This window comes from Anastrepha ludens, chromosome 6 (assembly GCF_028408465.1).
Source record: "Anastrepha ludens isolate Willacy chromosome 6, idAnaLude1.1, whole genome shotgun sequence".
NCBI classification, from domain to species: Eukaryota; Metazoa; Arthropoda; class Insecta; order Diptera; family Tephritidae; genus Anastrepha; species Anastrepha ludens.
The window spans coordinates 71,520,765-71,539,251 of record NC_071502.1 but is presented as its reverse complement, the minus strand read 5'-3'; the positions used below and the strand labels follow the sequence as shown (position 1 = coordinate 71,539,251).

The 18,487-nt window shown below is 36.7% G+C and overlaps 3 protein-coding genes across 4 annotated transcripts; 1 reads left to right on the top strand and 2 right to left on the bottom strand.

Annotated features, from left to right (window-relative positions):
- The first annotated feature begins 2,916 nt into the window (after positions 1-2,916).
- On the top strand, positions 2,917-13,089 carry LOC128867725 (endocuticle structural glycoprotein SgAbd-2). 2 transcript variants are annotated; one of them, XM_054109177.1, is made up of 4 exons: positions 2,917-3,025; positions 8,516-8,688; positions 8,940-9,015; positions 11,977-13,089. In XM_054109177.1, the coding sequence occupies exons 2-4, from the start codon at positions 8,519-8,521 to the stop codon at positions 12,127-12,129; spliced, it is 399 nt and encodes a 132-aa protein (XP_053965152.1). In that variant the 5' UTR covers positions 2,917-3,025; positions 8,516-8,518; the 3' UTR covers positions 12,130-13,089. The 2 variants fall into 2 exon arrangements, with proteins under 2 accessions (XP_053965152.1, XP_053965151.1); XM_054109176.1 differs by having other exon boundaries at positions 2,969-3,092.
- Positions 13,090-13,249: 160 nt separating this feature from the next.
- LOC128867724 (uncharacterized) lies at positions 13,250-14,455 on the bottom strand. The gene is made up of 2 exons (XM_054109175.1): positions 14,370-14,455; positions 13,250-14,272 (listed from the first exon to the last, which is right to left on the bottom strand). Exons 1-2 carry the CDS (start codon positions 14,406-14,408, stop codon positions 13,250-13,252), a joined length of 1,062 nt encoding a protein of 353 aa, XP_053965150.1. The 5' UTR covers positions 14,409-14,455.
- A 2,164-nt stretch (positions 14,456-16,619) lies between these two features.
- LOC128867110 (prisilkin-39) lies at positions 16,620-17,273 on the bottom strand. The gene has a single exon (XM_054108209.1). It carries the CDS (start codon positions 17,271-17,273, stop codon positions 16,620-16,622), a length of 654 nt encoding a protein of 217 aa, XP_053964184.1.
- Between the last annotated feature and the right edge of the window lie 1,214 nt (positions 17,274-18,487).

Below are 18,487 nucleotides of genomic sequence, written 5' to 3'. Positions count from 1 at the left end.
CCTGGTATACCTCTGTGGCCTAGGACCCAGCATAAGATTATACGATATTGCTTGGCCATCTCATTTAGAGATTGACGGCAACGTAAGACACGCCTCGATGTTGTTTGGAATGCATCCAGGGCTCGTAGGGCAGCTAGGCTGTCCGATAGAATGCAGATATCCATTGATGATATTCTGTTTATCTTCAACCATTATAAGGCTTCATGAATAACGTTTATTTCCGCTTGAAAAACACTACAGTAATCCGATAGTTTAAAAGATTCACTAATAGAAAGCTCTTCTCAAAATAACCCTGATCCTACACCGGTGTCCATTTTAGATCCGTCCGTGTAGATCTTAACGGGTGTGTTGGGTGTTGATCTTCTTCAAGCCATTCCAGTCTAGAAGGGATTTTCATTAAGAAATTCCTTTCGAAGCAAAGAATGGGAGGGTGATAATCACAGTCACTGGGTATATCCGTGTAGGAGTCTAAGATAGTTGAATGTCCCTGTGTGACAGTCTTCCATTGTGAGCTCGCTTTGAGCCTTACAGCGGAGCAGGCCGCTAAGTATTTGCAGAAAAGATCTAGGTGTGGCAGATGTAACATGATGTCCAAAGCCATGAATGGCGTGGTTTTCATGACGCCACATATTGCTAATTCCGCTGATCTCTGCACCTTTTTCAATAAATTAGAATAGGTTTTTTTCTGCATAGCACACCACCAGACAACATTCCCCTATAGAATAAAGGGGTGTGATGACAGCAGTGTAAAGCCAATGTGCAACCTTAGGTTTAATTCCCAAGGTCTTACCTAAAGCTCTCTTACAGGCATAAAAAGCTAGGTTAACTTTGCTAACTCTTTCTAAGATGTTTGACTTCTAAGTCAGTTTCCTATCGATGTTTAGTCCCAAATACTTGGTTTCTTCCAAAACTGTTGTTAATCCGCTAAATCTGTTGTTTATTATGCAAATGTCAAATCTTGAATATGAACGAATTATGGATATAATTCATTGGCGTAAATTTTCTTGAAAATTTACGACAATGTCCAAAATACTTGGATTACTTGACATGCCATTGACGTCTTATAAATTATAGGAGGAATCAATAAACTTTTAGAAGTTGATATGCAAAAAAAAAATAAACAGCTTTCAATATGATCGGAAAAAATAGTTCTCCCGGAGTTTAGTTCGCTTCATGTGTGGTGGATATGAAAAATTTTACATATACACAATACACAAAATCTTATTTTTTGAACTGTTTTCTTACAATTTAAAACATAGTTCGAAAAAAAATGTATTTTATTATTTTGTGAAAAGTGTTAAGTTTATACTTAACCAGCAAAAATTACATAAATAGCATTAAAATAGCAATACGTTCGAAATTCCCAGGGCATAATTTTGTGTATGGCTGGTCAACTAAATTATTGGCAGTTAAAAAGTACACAAAATTCAAAGCGCGACTTAAAAGTGTTGGTTCCGTAATTAGCTTCTTAAGTTTTGCAAACAGCCGCGTCACATCACTCCAATACAAATCACTAACGAGTTGAACATTTTCCAATTAATATTACGTCTATCCAAGAAAAATCAGAAAAAATGATTAAAAGGTAAAAACAACACAAACTAAATGGTCAATGTCTATGTGCATAAATCCGTTATGAAAAAATAATCAAACAGCAACACCCACCAAGAGTAAAAAGCAACGCTCTGCATGAAAACCACTTCGAAAAACAAAAAAGTATAATAATAACAATAATGAATTTGAAAAAATGAGATTTCTTGCCCAAATGCTTGCACATGCGCACCGCCAATGCACTCCGCGCCATCGATATACAACTACAAGCGCATCTCAACTCATCTACAATTATATCACTGAAAAGTACTTGTAATAACTTGTAAGTTAATGCAATAAAACGATCGCATTGCCAATTCACATAAATTACTTGTGTGTAGATTATTCAGCGATTGCTGGTGAGCAGAAGAGACGGCGCTGTGAGTGTATATATGTATGTGTATGTAGATGACACTCCAATAGCTGCCACTGCCACTGCCGCCGCATTGCCTCGCCTTGCCATTCATTCGGTTGGTTGGTGGGCTGCAGCCGCTGGCGCTGATAATGCTAATAAAGCTGCTGGTGTACGACCATGCCGCTTCGTCTACTGCGGCAGTTGCTGTGCGATGATGCTTCGGTTGACGTTGGCTGCATGCCACTTGTTCTTGCCAGAGTATCGAACAAGTAGTTTTTATTTTCACAGCGGAACTGCTTCGTTCAGTGCGCGTGCATGTATGTATGTACGTGGGTATGTGCTTGTTTAACAGCACGACTGCATTCTGCATAAAACACACACACAACTGCAACTCACCTGAGAGGTGTGTTGCTATTTTTATTATCATGTTGCTGTTTTGTTTTTCCATATACATACATACATTTCTTATTGATGGGCGCATGCGCAACGCCCATTTGCATTTCCATAATGAAATGTTGCGCATACGACACGCTGCACCAAAGCGATGCCTCCTCGGTCGCCGGTACACCGAACGTAGCGCTGCGCTGCAAACGCAGCCCCACACACAACTAGTCCACAGAATTTACTCTTTCTGCATTCTCTCGCTATTAACAATAACAATGTAACCAGCAGCAACTGTAATAGCGTGGCAGTTTTAGCTTCAATCTGGATGCTGTTTATACCTCTCGTTATTTTTATTATTGCTCGCATCACTATTGCTGTTGCGGATGCTCTTAGCGGCTCTAGCACATTTATGCATTCCGCTGCATTTATCTTTGTAGCTGTTCTGTTTTTTTTTTTCTGCTGAGTGTTTGTTGTGATAGGTTGACTTGCCGCTGTTCATCTCTCACCATTGCCGGTATTGTTTGTATTGTTGTTTCGTTTAGCACAGCGCAGTTTGCTGCAAATGCAATTGACAATTGGCAAGTAGTGTTGCTCCAATCGCACGCTACAACAGTATAAAAGCATATGATTTTATTTGGTTAGTCGCAAAAGTTTTTTGACGAGCCATCAAGCGAAGACGATCTCAAGTTTTAAGCGCGAGTAAGTGACGGATACGGTTTGAAAAGCAAATTTGCTACAGTATAAAATCTTTAGAACGCTCCTTGAAGTAATTCATGTTTATATATTTTAAAATATTTATGTGATTTTTAAATTTACTGTGAATATGCTTTGTGTTGTTTGCTTAGTGAAGCTGTTAATGAGAAAAAAGGATTTGTGTTTCTTGGATTTTTGGTTCATAAAAATGATAAGAAAAAATAGTGTAATGTAATCTAACACAGATTGCTTATTTTGTGTATATGAATCCAAAATTGTAGTTCCAGAAGATTTTTAAAAATTATACATACATACATACATGCATATATACATACATTCCACTGGACTGATTAACTATTGTTTTGCTGAAATTATGTGTGGTTAAAATCGTTCCTATCCTAGGTGGCCACCACAATCGAGTGGTTTTGTGCATGAAACCCATTCGGTAGGGCCCGAGCTTGATACCCCCATTAAGCATGTAACACCAAATGAGCACGCAATGGCAAATCTCCGAGTGCATATCTGTCATGAAAAAGCTTTTCGTAAAAATCCATGTGCCATTCAAGGCGGCATAAATCTGTGGGGAGACGGAGCTCAGCTAAATACCTCACAAAGGATGGGCGCGCCAATTATAACCTTATGAATATACATAACATATATGAGTTCCTTAAAAGGAGATCAAAAAATATAAAAAAATGTGAACCTCTTACTTTTAGAACTGCACCTAGACCACTGAAAATTTGGATCATGCAAACTAACTTCATTTATGCACACAAATTTGTTACTTTTAGATTTTTTTGTTTTTTTACAGTAGTTCTTGTTTTCTCATAAACTTTCAAGTCACTCCCTACTAAGAACATCTTTCACTAAGAACTAAATATTTCACAAATATGTATGTAAGGTTCATATCTATCACCTAATTATCAAAGTTCCCTCATCTGAGATCACCTCATTTGCAACACAGGATGCCACATTTTAAAAACAGTGCGAAAAAACCGCGCTGTAAAACTGTGAAAAGAGCATTAACAGAAAACATAAAAAAATTAATATTCAGTGGCAATAACCTGGCTCATGGTTTGAGTAATTACCATGGCAGTACAACAACAAAAAGTATACATTTGCGATCACAATTTGTGTATGCCATGAGGCTAGTCCATTAGGACTTAACACATAAATGGCTTAATTAAAAAAATGATGGTACTTTTCGTTTTTACAAAATTTCTCAAAAACTGGAGGATAAACTTGAATTAAATATAAGACATAAGATGTCAGGTAACCTGCATGTTGTCGCTAAAATCAAGATGCGTATATAGAAACATCGTTTTGGTCCAGTCTGGTCCATATTCAGAATATTTATTATTTATTATTATTATTTATTGTCCGACTTTTTTTTTTTTAAATACGCATTACATTTCATTTTTAATCATTAACATTAGAACGTACAACAGTGACACTAGGTCGTTTGTAGAAAAAAAAAACAAAATCTTACATTTTACATATCGCACCCTAAATACAAAAGGGTCACAACTCAAAATGTACTTCTGCTCAAATATGAACGAGACGTTATCAATAAAACGGTCCGCGGATGACATATGGCAAAAATAAATTTTTTGTTTTTTGGTAGGACTGTTATAAGCTTACATGGCAAATTTCAGCGTGATATGTCACATAGTTTGTTTTCTGTGCTACTGTAAACAAGTCAAGCTCGAGTGTGGAAAATTTTGAGTTGTGCCCCTTTTGTATTTAAGGTGCGATATGTTACTATGGTACTATGTATTGAATTCGTTTAAAATTAATTTTCTATATTCTATAGCACTAGTGATGAACTTAAATAAGTTATTATATCCAGCAGGGCCAATACCATTTAAAATTTCTATGATTTCATCTCGGTTTAAACTATATTTTTCAAAAAATTTTTGACGAATTCTTTTAAGTATCGGGCATTTTTCTAAGAAATGTGTGATGTCTTCTAATTCATTTAAGTTACATAAAGTGCAATTTAAATCCCTTTGGCTTCCCAAGTATATTAAATCACATCTGGCTTTCATAATCCACATAATTTTATAGATTCTAGTATTATCGTTTAAATAGCTTCTGGTGTTGTTATGGTCGAATTTCTTATATAATCGGATGCTTTGGTGTGCCCTTTCCCATAAAGTTCGAATATTCGAATCATGAAGATTTTCTATTATTGGAATTATATTTCTATTCCACTCTCTTTTATTTGAAGCGCCCCAGTTACTTGCTATATTTAACTTTTGTGCTAGATTACTAATTTCTTCAACCCAAAATATCTGTTTTTCTAAAATCTTTTTTGATAGTAATGAGGCAATCTATTATCATCATATTCAAATAACGTTTTGAATATATATTTTAAGTGAAGCTGCAGTGTATACAAATGAAAACTTGGAACATTTGTCTCCAAGAGAATGCAATAAGATGACGTATTACTCGGGAGATGAAGTACCCTTTTTAAAAAATAAAGTTGAATTTTGTCTACTTCTTCAAACAATTAGTTTCCCCATACCTGAGCAACATAACTCGGGATTGCTCTAGTCACCGCTAAAAACAGTTTCCATTTTGCCGACAACTTAATTTTATTTTTACTAAGAAATATGCGCCAAGTTGCATTAATGCTATTTTTCGCTAGAACATTTCTATTTTCTATATGTTGCTTCAAACTGATTTTTGATGTTAGCTTTACACCCAAGTAATTATATTATTTCGTTATTGGTATAACTTCGCCGTGAAAAAACCACTTTTCTTTTTCTGCTATTCTACCGCCTCTCCGAAAAATCATTATAGCTGACTTAGATAAGTTTACTTACATATTCCACTTTTCGCAGTATTTTTCTAAGTTGCTTATCATTTTTTGAAGAGCACTAACCTCATCTGCGAATATGACGATATCGTCAGCATATAATAGCAAACGGATATTTAACTCATCTATAAAGAGTCCCCCCTCCAAGCAGTCGTGCAGGTCATTCAAGTAAAGAGCAAAGAGCAAAGGTGAAAGCAGGCACCCTTGCTTTACTCCTGACGATATTTTGAATTTTTCACTCATTTCATCTCCTACTTTTACTATCGAACATGTATTTCTGTAATAACTTTCAATAAAGTTTGCCATTTTGGTGGAGATTCCTATTTCACGAAGCTTGTATAGCAATAGTTGTCTAGGGACAGTATCAAAAGCGGCTTTAAAGTCCACAAAGAACGCGTACATTCTTGCCTTCTCCCTAAACTTAATATGGACTATTGCTGCTAGGTTATACATGTTATCTACGGTTGAATGTCGCTTTCTGAAACCTGCTTGAAATTCTGTTATAATATTTTTATTTTCTACCCAGCTCGTGAGTCGCTCATTTAAAATGTCCATCATTATCTTTGCAACACAATTCATGAATGAGATACCTCTATAATTGGAGGGAGATTTCCTATACCTTTTTTAAAGCGCGGATATATTAGACTTGTTTGGAAACATTCAGATACTTGGCCCATATTATATAGCCTATTAAAAACGTTTGCCAACTCAACAAGAAGCCGGTCATCGGCATATTCAGAATATTTAGTGGTTAAATGAAAATGAATGAAGATTAGTGGACCCCAGTGTATGCAAATAAAATTATAGCTAATGTATGATAGTATGACATGCAGACCGAGTTTTGAGCAGCAGTTAGTGATTAATATAATTCAAATAAATAAAGTTTGATCGGAAAATTTAGATTTCATTCATTCACATGTCGTCGTCATTCTATTTTACTTCTAGAACAAAACAAAAAAATCAATTACAACGCAAGTTTTTAATTGTTTATGGCTTCAAATCTCGAATATGAATCTGTATTTGAAAATGACATTCGTAGCTGATGAGTGATTTGGGCAATTACCGTTTACCAAACAAGATTCTGAGGATGTTCGCGAACCAATAAGATATTCATAAATATAACGCCAGTTGTTTCACAAAAGCCCAATAAACTTATTAAAAATAAATGAAAAATCAGTAAGTGTATCGATAAAATTTCAATTCGGTACTCGGTCGGTAAGTCGGTAAACTTCTACCAATATTTTCAATACCAGTGCATTGCCCATTACTCATTGAAGAAAGCGCCACTAAGAAAGGCAATCCAACCTTCAAACTGTGTAAAATATTTATAAAAATTCAGAACAGTTTTGTAAAGTGTTACACATTTGCTCGATAGAAAATAAAATGTCATGCATTCGTTATATGGAAAAAATGCACAACTTCGTCAAAAATTTCGAAAAAATTATCGAAAATCAACGAGAAATTTGAATTCAAACTCAAATTAGAACTGTACATACCGATTTTTTTTTGTATTCTGATTCAAAAGTTGCAAATTTTGATGAAGATTTGACGAATTTGTACAAATATTGTAATATGGTCTTTGTTATATGCAAAAGTATCTAGGGAATACTGGTCAGACATTTTTGGCTTCTTACAATACAAACATCTTTTTATTACTTATATAATACTAATACAGTGCATTCTCTTCTAACGGACTCCTATCTTAAGCGGTTGTCTTGAGCAGACAACCCTCGCTTAACATATTATTAACATTTTTTACAATTTTCTCATAAGCACGAACCTCCCATGAGCTGATAAAGTTTTCAGTCCCGTAGGAGATTTATGCATATTTAGGAACTTAACATAAATACTAAAGGGTTTTTCAATTGGCGCGGGTCGATTTTGGCGCCATGTGGCAGCCATTTTGTTTTGGTGACATCTGTCAAATCTTTTGTTTATTATTCAGTTGTTTATGCCAAATCATCATAGCAAGTTACACGATTTAACAGCTCGTTCAAATGGTAAAACTTTATTATCAAAATGAGTATTCATTAACGCAAACAGTGCACGCATTGCGCCCATCCAATTTCTTATGGCCCATATTGAACGATATGGACTTAGACGACATGTGGTTCCAGCAGGATGGCGCTACGTGCCACACAGAAAACGCCATTTTATTCCATTTCAATATCTACCCGCCCTTATTGAAAAACCCTTTAGAAAATTTATCCATTTTTGCATACCGTACTTTTCTACGACTTACTAAAAATGAGCATTACCTCAGTATTTGGTAATTATTGTATAAATAATGCATTTTCACGCAATAAATATGTTAAATTATTTTCCAAATTGCTGTTCCAAGCACGCTTCAGGCAATCAATATGCCAACACACGCCCACGGCTAAATCACACTACACTCGTTTAACCCTGCTGACAGCCATATCCGCACATACCTGTACATATGTACAAGCGGTTGCGTGGTAAGCAACAACTTGCTATTCGTAGATATCGCAAAAATTCGTGCAAAACCCAAAATGCACGAAAATGCAAAAGAATTCAAAAGCACTATAAATTATTTTAACAGCGTTACCAGTACTTGCAAATAGGCAAATTATAGGCACAAATTAAATAATTTATAGTTTCTATTTGCATATACACTCGTATACACACTTACAGGTATTTTACCCCCTTTTCAGATCATGAAGGCATCATTTCTGTTATTAGCTGCTGCAGTTGTGGCCACGCTCTCTTGCATTGGTGGCGTGGATGCGCAACGTGGCCTGCCGCCTCAAGCGCGCGGTTATGAGGCAAACGCAGTGATATTAAAGCAGGGCTTCGATCTGAATCCAGATGGTTCGTACACATACAAGTAAGTAAGTCATTAAAGAGCTAGTAAATGTGTAATGAAAAAGTCATTAAGTAACTAATGAATACTCGATCAACGTAAAAGTGCTTCGGAATAATTAATTTAAATTTACTATCGAACGTTAGGACATTTCAATTGATATTGTTGCTGCAAATGATTTTCAGCATCTAGAAAAAATACTTTTTTTTCAAAAGCTTTTTTTAATAGATATTTGACTATTCAGCTTGGTATTTATACTTCTTTCTGCATTGCAGCTATGAAACCAGCAATGGCATACGCGCCGATGAAGCGGGCTACTTGAAGAATCCGGGTACACAAGTGGAGGCGCAGGTGAGTTATTGTAGTATTGATTAACTTTTTAATTTGCATAATAAAGCTATAAATTGGTGGCGGATGCGCAGTAAATACTTAAGCAGTGACTTAACTAAATGTAGTGTAGAGATTTTTTTCGGCTTTTAGGCGTGTTACTCCTGGTTATGGAGGTTTGTAGGTGGCGAGAAGATTATGTTGGACGGGGGGTATACATTTAGGCGCACGATGAAATAAGTCTATGGTAGAGTTTATTTTTACAAGAATTATTACTTTCACATATTTTTGACATTTGATGACATAACAAATACATGCCTAGAGAATTCTGCGAAAAATTTGTATGTAAAAGCGACAATAATTTAGCGCTGATCAAACGACTTAGACAAGAGATCTACTTAGGAAATATAAGAATGGGCATTTTTAACAACAACAGTTTGAGCGACATATGGTGAAGAGCAGGACGCTTTTCTTATGATGCGATCGAACCATTTCGCATACTTTCAGGCGGGACCTAGTCACATGCAGCGTTGGATCCAAGGAACCTTTTGGTTTCAGTCACTACTCGCTAGGCGTTAGTGCATCGAAAGTAGTAAAATAGCACTTTTTTAATGACAAAAACTCTTTTAGTCTTTAAGCGATAACTTCTCAGGACATATGCAACAATTGATTTCTATAATAATTCCAGAAATTAGATTTAAATATGAGTTAATTTTAACATTCTTCAACAAAAAAAAACCACAAACAAAAAACGACTGCGCCCAAAATTCTTATGACAACCACGACTTGGTACTATTTCCCTCAAGAACTCTCTTTCTTCAACTTCGTTTTCATTTTCTAGCTTAGTTAGTTAGTAGAAGTCGTTAGCAATTTTTGTAGAAAGAATCGGGTCCGCTTTCTAGTCGGAGTGAACTGTATTTCTGAAAAGCACTCCGCGTTAACCGAAACAAATGAAAATAAGAAGGCGCCAATGCCACAAAACTTCCCAAAATGGAGAAAATGAGGCCGAGCTGTTATGTTGGAAATAAGGTACTCGCTATTAGAAAACAGAAAACATATACATACATACATGTATTTAACTCCTTGAGGCCGTCAATAAACAGAAAAATGAAAACCTAATCCATTAAGTAAATTTTGAACAGACTTCTTTCATAGAAAAAAGACATATTTAGTTCAGAACATCTAATTTTTTTTATCTGGGTCAAAGAGGTAAAAGTGTATAAGTCGATGTATGAGAGAAATAATATTCTCCATTAACGGAGATCATTTTCTGGACTAATTTAACCTCCTATCTTACTTTTTACGAACCAAATTGATCCGCTTTTTCACCGACAGTCAAGCGGCCGTTCGAACATTCAGCTCCTCTTATACCCACTCAGATGTGGTTCGATCCTGTCTCTTATCTCTTAACGAGATAAGTGTTCAGAATTCTGTCCAAGTTATCTGGATACCGGGTCACAGTGGATTCGAAGGTAACTGCAAAGCTGATGAGCTCGCAAGAGCTGGAGCTGCGCAATCAAATGTTAGTAACTTACCCACAATCCACATTCCGCTCTCAACATGTAAAATGCTCATGGATCGAGAAATTCACAGTATTGCTGATTGGAGGTGGCGAGTGGAAACTACTTGCGTTACGACCAGACAAATCTGGCCATTCTAAAATCTGAAACAAACAAAAACCCTTATAAGTCTTTCGAAATACGAACTAAGGCATATAATATCTCTTATCACCGGCCACTTCCTCTTGGGCACTCACGCACGTCGTCTCGGGGTTCCTCAAAACGACCTGTGCAGATACTGCGAGGACGAAGATGAGGAAGTATCGAGTAGACATTTGCTGTGCAGTTGTCCCGGTCTAGCCAGAAGTCGACTCGCTCTTCTAGGCTCTCCAACAATTGACAATCTTTCAGTACTCTCGAACCTGAAAATCGAATCTCTCAGCAAATTCTCGAAACGAATTAATATCTTTGACCAAAATCTACAATAAAAATCTCGGTTAGGTGGGGAAATCATATAACATAATGAGCTCTAGGGCAACACAACGGACCCAACTTGCGGTCTATGTGGCACTCCGATGCGGGGTCACCCTTAAACCAACCAACCAACCAAATTGACCCCTTGTTAATATAAATCAAAAATGAGGACTAAAATGTTCTACGAAAATATTTTTCCAAAAATTTTATTGGGAGTTACCGAAGACACAAAAGCCGTTAATATAAAGAGAAATAAACGAGTTGAGTTAATCAGGTAAGGGGCCGTTTATAAACCTCGTGATGCGCTGGGGGGAGGGGTTTCGGTTATATCACGAATTATCACGTGTCTTTCAGGAGTTGTGTAAAGATTTGTCACAGAGAGTCACAAGGGGGGAGGGGGGCAAATTTTTTCTGAAATTCGGGACACGAGGTTTATGAACGGCCCCTAAACAGAAATCTCATCTTGTTGTCAAAGTTCCCGTTTGTCAATTCAATTATGTATATTTATTTAGCTTTTGACTTTGCACCTGGTACTAGCTAGTTAAGTACTTCCGCAATGAGAAAAACTTGCAAAACCCATCAAGAAATTGGTATTCTTCTTCTTCTTCAAATGCTTCTACATTTTCGAATGCGCTATGGTACAGAGTTATATACACTGTAGAATCTTTACTTTAAAATAAATAATAAATTATTGTCATACCTTTAAAAATACAATAACTTGCTTGTTATGTATTTTATATTGTATCTATGTTTGTAATAAAAAAAAAAAACAAAAAAAAAAAAAAAAAAAAAAAAAAAAAAAACTTGCTTGTGTACGCCAGCAAATTTTTAAAATAACACCATTTTGCTACCTTTTACAAAAAATTAGATTTATTATTTATTATTGCTGGTGCATATATTCATCTACTTGCACTATTTTTTGGTTTTTGTTTTTTAGCAAATCTTCCTCGTATTATTGATTAATTTTTCTCTCATCCACATTAAGAGGTTTCCTGTTGTCTTCCTTTTTCAGGTCATGCAAGGCTCTTACTCTTACACTGGGCCCGATGGTGTTCTCTATACAATCACTTATGTTGCCGATGAAAACGGATATCGTGCCGAAGGCGCTCATATACCAACTCCGCCACCAGCACGCGCTGGAGGACCTGGCAGGTTCTTCAAATAAGATCCAAAATTAGAACCAACTAATAACACCTTTTCATTATTACATACATACGAGTTTCATACAAGTAAAACGTGATCAATGCTAATTAACGTGATATTTTGCAACAACCACAAAACATACAAACTAAAAAAAAACAAAAAACAAAAAACAAGAACAATGATACAACTAACAGCTATTTGCGTATAATTCAAATTAGAAGCAACAACAACACAACGTACATACATATGAAAATCGAAACGGAAATGAGCTACATTCGAGGCTAAACAAACATACTTACATGCATACATATTCATTACATATAATAGGACTTTCAAATGCTAGCCTGCACACTTTCTACTTTTCAACACATACACACACTTATCCAAATGCATCCTCATACATACCTATACCTGTATAGGAATATGTATCAATGCTCACCATGCCATTTTCCATTTTCTTCACTGGTTTATGATTATTACTCTAATGACTAACAGGCGTCTATTTGAGATTACGTCTTCTTGCTTCTACTTTCAAGTTTTTCTATTCTATTCTCTCGAAGTTTTCTTTTCTCAAAACACAAAAAAACACCTTGTCCACATTTCGTCCTTTCGCGCGCTACCAACTTCCGTTGCATCAGCATTGTTGGGGATTTTCCACTTTTCCACTATTTTCTCACTAACAAACATATTCTCCCTCCACTCAAGCAACGGTGCTGTTGCTTCTGTATAGTTAAAAATACATATGTACCTTATTTCTACTTTAATTACAGTTATTTACACCTACATACATAAATATATGATTTGTAATTTAAAATGCTATTTTATACACATTTACATATATATATTTCGTTGTATGTAGTAGCTAAGCAATTTATGTATTTTGAATATTTACGAATATTTGCTAAAATGTGAGTGATTACAAAAGATTTTAGATTTCTTGTAAGTACAGCAATCAGGCAATAAATAATTGCGTAAAAACTCATTAACTTGATCTTTTACTGCCTGCAGCATTTTCTCTGACTATTGACATACACACAATACGTAAACACCTGTCACTCGCATTCCAGCATACCATACACACACACACACAAATGTACACACTCGCGTGGAAACTGTTCGCCAGCTACCCACATGTTTTACAGCTACTTCTTCATTATCACACTTGAGGCAAGTCGGGTGAGGTTACGCGGTATTTGCGTTGGTTGCCGTGGACTGGGCGCTTTAATTTTGGGCGGACTGCTGGAGCGTGAGACACTGCGACGCATTGATAGCCTACTAGAGCTTTTCTTCTTGGTTATAACTGGTAACGCCAGTGGTGGTGCAGTTTTTGTCGGACTTGGTCGGCGTCGCCGTAGCAGATCTTCATAGACAGGATCTTCTTCAAATATCACCATCAAATGTAGTTTGCGCGAATAGTTGTTCGTGAAACGCATCATCTTCGCTATTGTCTCAGTTTTATATTCAGGTTTCACTTTGGAGTTCAACTCTTGCAGACGATACAACCGTCCGGTACAATGTCCCGTGCTGCTCACAAGGCCGTCTATGAAATTCAGCTTTGATGAAACTTTCATGACAAGTGTCGTAGTGCCATCAGGTGAAATCAACTCCTCGGGTTGTATGATATGTTGCACATGCAACCGTTGAAGCTCATACTTGAGCACACGCATATTACGATTCATAAAGGCGGCAGCACACTTCTCGGGCACAAAGGCCGCTGCGAGTGGATCAAGCGATTTCTCCAGTGATTGTTCATATCTACGATAGGCGAATATTGTAGTGACCAATAAGGTGCCTAATGCCATAATCCCCATCAGGGAATAGAGTATTTGCCAGAGTAAAGCATTAGTGGCTGCTTCGGTGGCATAGCGGGGGGCACGCGCCACATAATCGTTAACGATGTCCAGGAAGAGCGCATGGCAATCGCTTACGGATAACCGATTCGGATGTATGCTGATTGGAATCTTTTGGTTAAGTAATGATGTTTGAAGATTGGGAAAGAGGAAATTTTTAAGTGTCGTCCAGAAAGCCGTACCGCGCTTCTTTTGCAAAATCAATTCGGTACAGTGTTCAGTGGCTTGACGAAACCAGCTGACACACGTTGAGCTCAGATCCAAGTCCGGATGTAGTGCTCTGCAAAAGTGTTCCATTAATGAGATTGGCGACAACTGTGGATTCGTGGGGAGGTAAAAGTAGTGTGAAACGTATGAACCAAATATAGTTATTTATCAGTCAGCACCTGACCATCTGTATTTATGTACTTACTTTTTCGTTATGATGATTTATGTTTGTTTTTCTATGCATTGCCCATTTGACAAGTTTTTAAAAAATACAATATTACTGAATGCCACTTTAGACTCAACTTAGAGACAAACGAGTCTTCAGTTGCCACAAAAATTATTTCTCGAATTTAAACAAGTTGTATTTTTTCATCATAAAATATAAAAAGAAATTTATACATGAATGAAATCAGAATTTCATATTAAGTGTGCGTTATTTGAGCGCTATACTAAGCTATTGGATTATTTTGTAAAGGAGACTAATATAAAGGGGTTTTCAATTGGCGCGGATCGATTTTGGCTCCATGTGGCAGCCATTTTGTTTTGATGACATCTGTCAAATCTTTTGTTTATTATTCAGTTGTTTATGCCAAATCATCATGGCAAGATACACGATTGAACAGCACGTTCAAATGATAAAACTTTATTCTCAAAATGAGTGTTCATTAACGCAAACGTTGCGCGCATTGCGCCCATTTTTCGGTAGACGTGGTGGCCCTTCCAATTTCTTATGGCCCTTCCAATTTCTTATGGCCCATATTGAACCATATGGACCTAGACGACATGTGGTTCCAGCAGGACGGCGCTACGTGCCACACAGCAAACGCCATTTTATTCCATTTCAACATCTACCCGCCCTTATTGAAAAACCCTAGGGACCTACAGTTTCAAGCTGATTCCGATCGGCAGATATTTTTATGAGGAGCTTTTTCATGGCAGAAATACACTCGGAGGTTTGCCATTGCCTGCCGAGAGGCGACCGCTATTAGAAAAAACTTTTCCTGCAATTTGGTCTTTCACCGAGATTCGAACCAACGTTCTCTCTCTGAAATCCGAATGGTAGTCACACACCAACTCATTCGGCTACGGCGGCCGCCGTAGACTTAGCCATTTTAATTATATTGGCTTGTGAAAATCTATCTGCGCTGGAATATTTTACTAGAGACAATGCGCTTCTATTCACAATAGTACCAGCTGTATAGCGAACGAAATATCTCACGAAGATGTGAGGTCATAAGGCCGCCGAGATCTTGCGATTTCACACCATTGGACTTCTTTCTCTGGGGCTGAATAACAAAATCAAACGCGTTATAAATAAAATGTAGTCCGAACTTTGCCAAAAAATCATGAAAATTTTGACGTGCGCGTATATTGTGTTTCATACATATCGTCCCCTTAGTATAACAATAGCCTATGTGCTCATAGGCTATTATTTTTTTTTTTGAATTTTTGGATTCTCCATCGTCGATTTTATATGTGGTCAAAATTTTGTCAAATTCTAGTTCCACAAGGTGGGTCAAAACGTCAGTCAAAAAATAATAAATATTTACAGACATAACGAGATTTGAGTGAGAGCTATTTTCGACAAAAAGTTTGAAATTCATTTTCTCAAAACATCAAAAAATTTATATGCTATTTTAATGCTAAGGGGACGAGATGAAAAAAAAAAACAAATGACAAAGTCAGCGGTTTTATCCAATCACCCTGCATTACAAGTAGAAACAAGAGCATAGAGTTCTGGACTAGAGTAAGCCGAAAATACTTCTACACTAGTAGATTACGGCCGTCGTTTTCCCCGATAGTACCGAAATACAGATATAATTTAAGAAAAATGGAAATGGAAAAATGTATATATATCAATGGAGATTTGACAAAAATACTTTGCTTAAAAAATTCTGATTCGGCATTAAATTTTTTTAATTTATTGAACTTTTATTAAGATAATTACTTAAGCTATGGCTGTGAATGATTGATTGACAAAAAATTTCGAGGGAAGTTAGCACTTTAGTACATCGCCGAAAAAGGACTTAGTCGATTTAAGTTGCTTTAGCGCAAACAAAACACATCCATACATTTATGTTGATTAAGTGAGATATTTAGAACTACCTAGAGAAACGCAAGCACTCTCTCTCTATTATTAAAAACTTGGCAATATTTGTTTCTTTATTTAATTTCAGATATTCGAGGAGCAAATATTTTTTATATTATTTTTTAAGTTATTCTACAATATATAAAACTAATATCAGACAGCAACACTATAAATTTCCGTATTAGTATGAACGATTTTCATTGTATTTAAAAAACAAAATTTTAAACTCAAAAAGCAATAGTCTTGCTTTTCAATGTGAACAAATCGCACGCTTATCTTAAATTTTCTTGCAGCTTTAGTCTTCACCGATTCTCATTTACAATATCTTCAAATTCAAATATAAGTAAAATTAAAATTTACAGCATCTCAACCCAACAGCCCCAATAGACTCGCCAGCCCACCCGCACCACCAGCGCCACTGGCTCCGCTAGCGCCACCGCCGGCCGCTAGTAATGGACGTAAACTAGCGCCCAACGCTTGTCCAAGCTGATTGGCGAGTTGCGCTTGACTAGTTGTTGAGGCCGCACCCGCACCGCTGCCTAATGTTGATCCTATTCCGCCTGATGGTGAAGATGGTCTCAAACCATTTAGCCCACCACCATATGAGCCATAAGATGGACGTTGATAACCCGCATAGGGATTGTAGCCACCATAGAGAGGGTAATATGGGGGTGGACGGTAGGCAAATGGACCGTAACCGCCAAAAATGCCTGGATAACCGCCATAAATTGGGGTCCCACCATAACCGCCATAAATACCACCGTAACTGGGGTAGCCACCATCGTAGAGAGGATCTGACTGCAGCGCGCCACTGCCAAGGCTGCCAAGTGGTAGCGGACGTCCACGAACTAAACCACCGATAAGTGGCCTAATTAAACCTAAGGTCCTTCCTTGACCGACATCACTGGCTGCTGTTGTGCGACTTCGGCCTCTATTCGCGATGTTATTCTGGCGTGTCGACTGACACGAGGTGAATGTAAGAAAGGAAGCCACCAGTACGGCTTTGTATAAAATGCGCATTTTATCGTTTCTTATTTAATTTAATTTTAATTTATTTCTCAGTTTGTTGACTTAAGTTCAGAACATCCCAAGAAACTATTGTATTTTAAACTCAATCAGTCTTATTCAATTCTATAGTGTTTCGTTGAAATAAGCTTATAGTTTTTTACTTTTTAAATATCACAATATAAAAAATTTTACAAAAATTTCGTTTAAACGCACATTTTACGGAAATAAATTTATTGGTTCACACAGCGCTGGTTGTTATCAAACTAAAGTTATAAGCGCAGCTGCACAAGTATATTTTAACATAAAACATTTTTAGAGCCTTCAAATAGTGGAGTAGAATAGCATGTAGTTGAAACTATAAATATTTGTTTGCAAATTTAAATTTAGTCGGAAATATGAGAAATTTCCATAATTGCAAGTTGCAGGCCTTCACGCTGTTTGGATAGCATTTTTGACGAGACAAAAGTGATATGGAAGTAGCAGCTAAAGAATGAAAAACAAAATATACTAGCATGCGAAAACCAAATACAAAAAAGCTATTGGAGCCACGTTTAGATGGTCACTACAACCGCAACTGATCGCCATTACGTCATCAACTAGTTTCATCACCGGCAGACAACTCAGTCAACACAGTCACCCAATCTGGCACCCGTACCTTTGAGACGAGTTTATGGTAAAGCCAAATTGTATATACACATATGTACATATGTATGTAACTACACATATTCGTATATAAACACATACATACGTATATACAAAATAAACCCTGCAGGGAAAGCCTGAATTACTGAAATATTTCTGGTATTGCCTGATTTGCTTCGGAAATCGTTGAACGTAATTTAGAACGTATAATGTATACTTCAGAATAATCAACTGTGAAAATATAAAGTGCGCCTCAACGGTGCTGCAGAAATTTTAAAAATCGATTTTAGTTTTTTGGTTTTTCCTTATAAACTGTAATACCGAAAAATGCAAACTTAAAAGATTGCGAGAGGACAACTATTTTACGAGGGGTGCCTTTTATGTGTCGGGATTTGGCAACCCTGGTGTTGCAATCTGGCAACTGACAGCTGTATCGCAAAGTTTGACATTCTATGGCTTTTACGCACTCAGAATGTTTTGAAATACCAGCGCTATTTGTGTTGTTTACAGTAACTTAAGGGGTTATACGCAGTTATGACTTTCAAAAAAATCGATTTTTTTTTATTGCATTTTTGTAACGTACA